Below are 3,836 nucleotides of genomic sequence, written 5' to 3' on the forward strand. Positions count from 1 at the left end.
TTTGCTTATTTTATAAACAAATCTACTTACTTATTAAAAAACACTTATTTTAAAGTTATTTTTTTTTTTTAATTTTAAACAAACTCATCCGTTATTTAATGACTTTAAAATATGTGAATACAATTTGTAGAATGATAATCACTCAAAGTTTACCAAGTGACATTGCAAGAAAGGCATATTGATCTGCACCTGCATCAAAGGGATATGCTGAAGTATTACTTTTAAAACCCATGGTTTTAAAAATCACAAAGGTCAAGGGATATGCTCAAGTATCGCTTTTAAAACTCATGATTTAAAAAATCACACACAGGTTGTGAATTATATGGTTGAATCCTATAAATAACAGATTTAAACCATATTGTTAGCAAGTAACATGACAATGCTGTGCTATGAATAAATAAATAAATGAGAGGATCTAAATTTTATATGCTTTCCACATGTAGATTTAGATCCTATTGTTATCAAGTAACATGACAGTGCTGTGGTATTATGTTGATCTAATCTCTATGTTTTCCACATACATACCACAATCATTTCATCAGCTATTAGCTTTAATATGTTGTGCGCTTCTTTATTCAAAATCACAACTATCACATGTCTTAATCATAGGTTCGTTCACATAAGGCCAAGTTTTTACACAAGATATATTTTCTTTTTTGGTTTCTAAGCCTTCAAGAGGGGGAACTTATGTACACCTGCTAATAGTTCCATCTCACCTTTCAATAGCATAAAAGCCAGTGAGATTTAAAGTGAAACTTGCCATCAGCAGCCTCCACTTGCAGGTTCAATTGAACTGAGCAACCCATTGCCTCTTAGCTGCGTGCAATGATCTTCAGCATCAGCTTGGTCACAGATGATCACAACTGACAATCCATTGTAGTGTGCTTCTTGCATGATATTAACTGCATTGTCAAGGGTCATTCCAGGGATGACCTTCATCAGTACTTGGACAACGTATTCCCGTTTATTAAAGTTGTCGTTGTGCAATATTACACGATACGGTGGTGCTGATTTCCGTGATTTCCTGCACATCTTAGAAAAACCAGAATCAAATATTCTCTCTTTTGTTTTATTCTGCAAAGAAAGAAATAGTTACATACCCAAATGAGATATCCCAGAAAATTCTACAATAAGCATGAAATGATCAACTCAGCATCTAAAGCACTATAATGGATCTCTTTTTTTGTTATGGTTAAGGCATAATTAAACACCCGTTCATATTTTCCAAATGACAAGCCAAATTATTTTGAAGAAAATGTGGAAAAGGAAAAGAGAAATTAGTTTGAGGTATGTCCATTACCATCTTTGTTCTTCAAGAAGATACTGAAAATGACCACATAACTTGAATTCTTATCACTAACAACAGGGATCCCTTTGAAAAAGACCTCACCCATTTCCCTTTGTTTATTGGCAAATATCATAAGATATACTTATAGCTTTTAATGATAATCCCCTCGTTATCACATTAGAAAAACAAAGTTGCCTAATAAAATTTGCCCAATTAGAAAATCTTAATTTGAAGATCAATAGTCCAAACTCCTGCTTACTTCAAATCAAATTCAGACTCACGGCCAGGGGTGACTTTTTCAATAACGGGCTTTTCCAGCACCCCGCCTCCTTTACCAGGTCCTGTTGCCAATACAGCCATGGGTACACAAAGATTGGAGTATGGTCCTTTACAAATTGAATGTGTGTCCCCTGTAATGCAAATCTTCAATATGTGTAGTTGAAGCACTCAACCATATACATAGGATACAACACAATTTCGTTGATGCAAAAATATTCGAATCACAAAATAAATTGGGAAACAAATGAGATATAATATAAATCAGAAACATATAAACCTGTCTACCACCCAGTGAACATTTATTAGGATGAATTTCTAAAGGCATCACAAATATGCTTGAATAAGAAAAAATACAGGATTTTTCACACACTCACGAAGTAAATAATATAAGCATGAAAATTACCAAAAGGGAATGAAAACAAAGGCTCAGGAAAAATTTACAGTGTACACAACCTTTAAAAACATTAGGAAAATTGCAAGTACCCATCATGGACTTTTAAATCTTCCAATTTCTGCTCTCAAATTTTGCAAATCGTAGCAAATTATCCTTTAATCTGGATCTAATAATTTATTGTTATTTGTATATGGGCTGAAAGTATTTGATAGGCAAAGGGGAAAGGTAAGCCAGCCTGGTCGACAATTGAATTCATGACTTCATCATCACAGCAAAATCTTAAAAAGACTTGAGCAGATGTCAATTGGATAACAAGCTTGTCGGCAGAACTAACAATTTCCATTAATCAATTTATCACTAATAACTTGTCCTTAGATTGGAATTTTTAAAATAAGATCAATGCTTTGAGGAATTATTTTATATTTCATAATGTGGAAGCATTTAAACAAAATTAAAATTTTATTTTGATGTGAATTATAGCAATGGGATCAACACAAATGAATTACTGTAGGACAAGAGAATTAGTCATTTACATTGCATGATAAAGAAAACTAGATAAAATAACAAACAAAATGCTGTTGATAATACGAAAGTTCACGAGACCAGTGCTACTAATAGTTAGTGGGGGTGTGTATGTTTTTCCCTAAACCCTAAAGACACATAAGATGTGTAACAAACCAACTAAGACCAGTATAGAACAAGCAGGGCTGGTTTAACAGCATCAAATAATCTATCATAAAAATGCTATTGCTGTCCATTAATTCATCTCATCATTGCAAATGCTTGATTAAAAACATCACAATAAAAACATTACTAAACCCAGTGAATCAATTTATATAAATCATTAACATCACTCTTTTGCCTGGAAGGGTTCATCAAAGTGAAACCTACTCACAACCTCAGTCACTTTCACTCATAACATCAGCTTGATGATGATATATCACTTTACTTTTCATACATACCTAATATTTAACAATATATAGGACCACACAACATCATCTAGTACAATTCTAGTTCCTAGAGTTCAGCAGGGAAACTAAAAATCAATCTTCCCAATCAGGTACACTTCTCTAAGAACAAAAAATTCTTGAAGAAATAGAACAAAGCAAAAAACATAAAATAGAACTACAACCGCAATTCTAGAAAGGGAAGAACAAGAGGTATGAAATCAAACACATTATGCTAACCCAATTCCCAAAGATTGTAACTTAATCAAAGAATTGAAGCTCGTGAACTACTTCTGATTGCCAAAACATTCACACCAGTCAACAAATTCAAGAAAAAAATTGAAAATTTTCAATTTTAGGGTAAACTAAAGAACACAATGAGAACCCCAACAAATAATAACCAAACCCCAACTCCTCTAAACACCAGAAACTAAAGAACACTTAAAGAATTTAATTCGTTAAAAAAAAAATTCTCATCAGAAAGCAGAAGAAACCAGTGTCGAAGTGCCAAAGAAATCGAAATCGAAATCAGGGAGAAGAACCTGGTTTGAAGACGTGGTTGGGAGAGAGGATTCTCCCACAAATCGCACTCTTCATTTTGCGCTTCTTCTTTGTTTGTGTTCTTTGATTTATTTATTTTTTCTTTTCGTTTGGGTTTTGATGTTCTTCCTCACAGTATATAACAAATAAATGAAAAGTAGCAAGACAAAAAATGGAAAATGGAAAATGGAAAATTAGGATTGAAGACTGGTGGAGTGAGAAAATGACACGTGTATATCTAATACGATCTTTGACACTCGTTCTCGACATGAAAAAATTAGAAGACTTATGTCGAAAAAAGTAAAGAAAGAATTAAGAAGATTTCCTCTTTTTATAAAAAATAAAATAATGGAAAAGAGAAGAGTCCACGAAATATATGTTTATTAAT

At 32.7% G+C, this 3,836-nt stretch overlaps 1 protein-coding gene across 1 annotated transcript; it reads right to left on the bottom strand.

The window, feature by feature from the left end:
• Positions 1–548: 548 nt before the first annotated feature.
• LOC100527361 (uncharacterized) lies at positions 549–3,513 on the bottom strand. The gene is given in 3 exon segments (NM_001248041.2): positions 549–1,024; positions 1,548–1,698; positions 3,451–3,513. Coding segments are annotated over 3 exon segments (468 nt in total). The 5' UTR covers positions 3,506–3,513; the 3' UTR covers positions 549–762.
• Positions 3,514–3,836: the final 323 nt, after the last annotated feature.

The sequence above is a fragment of the Glycine max genome, chromosome 2, assembly GCF_000004515.6.
Source record: "Glycine max cultivar Williams 82 chromosome 2, Glycine_max_v4.0, whole genome shotgun sequence".
In the NCBI taxonomy this organism is placed as follows: Eukaryota; Viridiplantae; Streptophyta; class Magnoliopsida; order Fabales; family Fabaceae; genus Glycine; species Glycine max.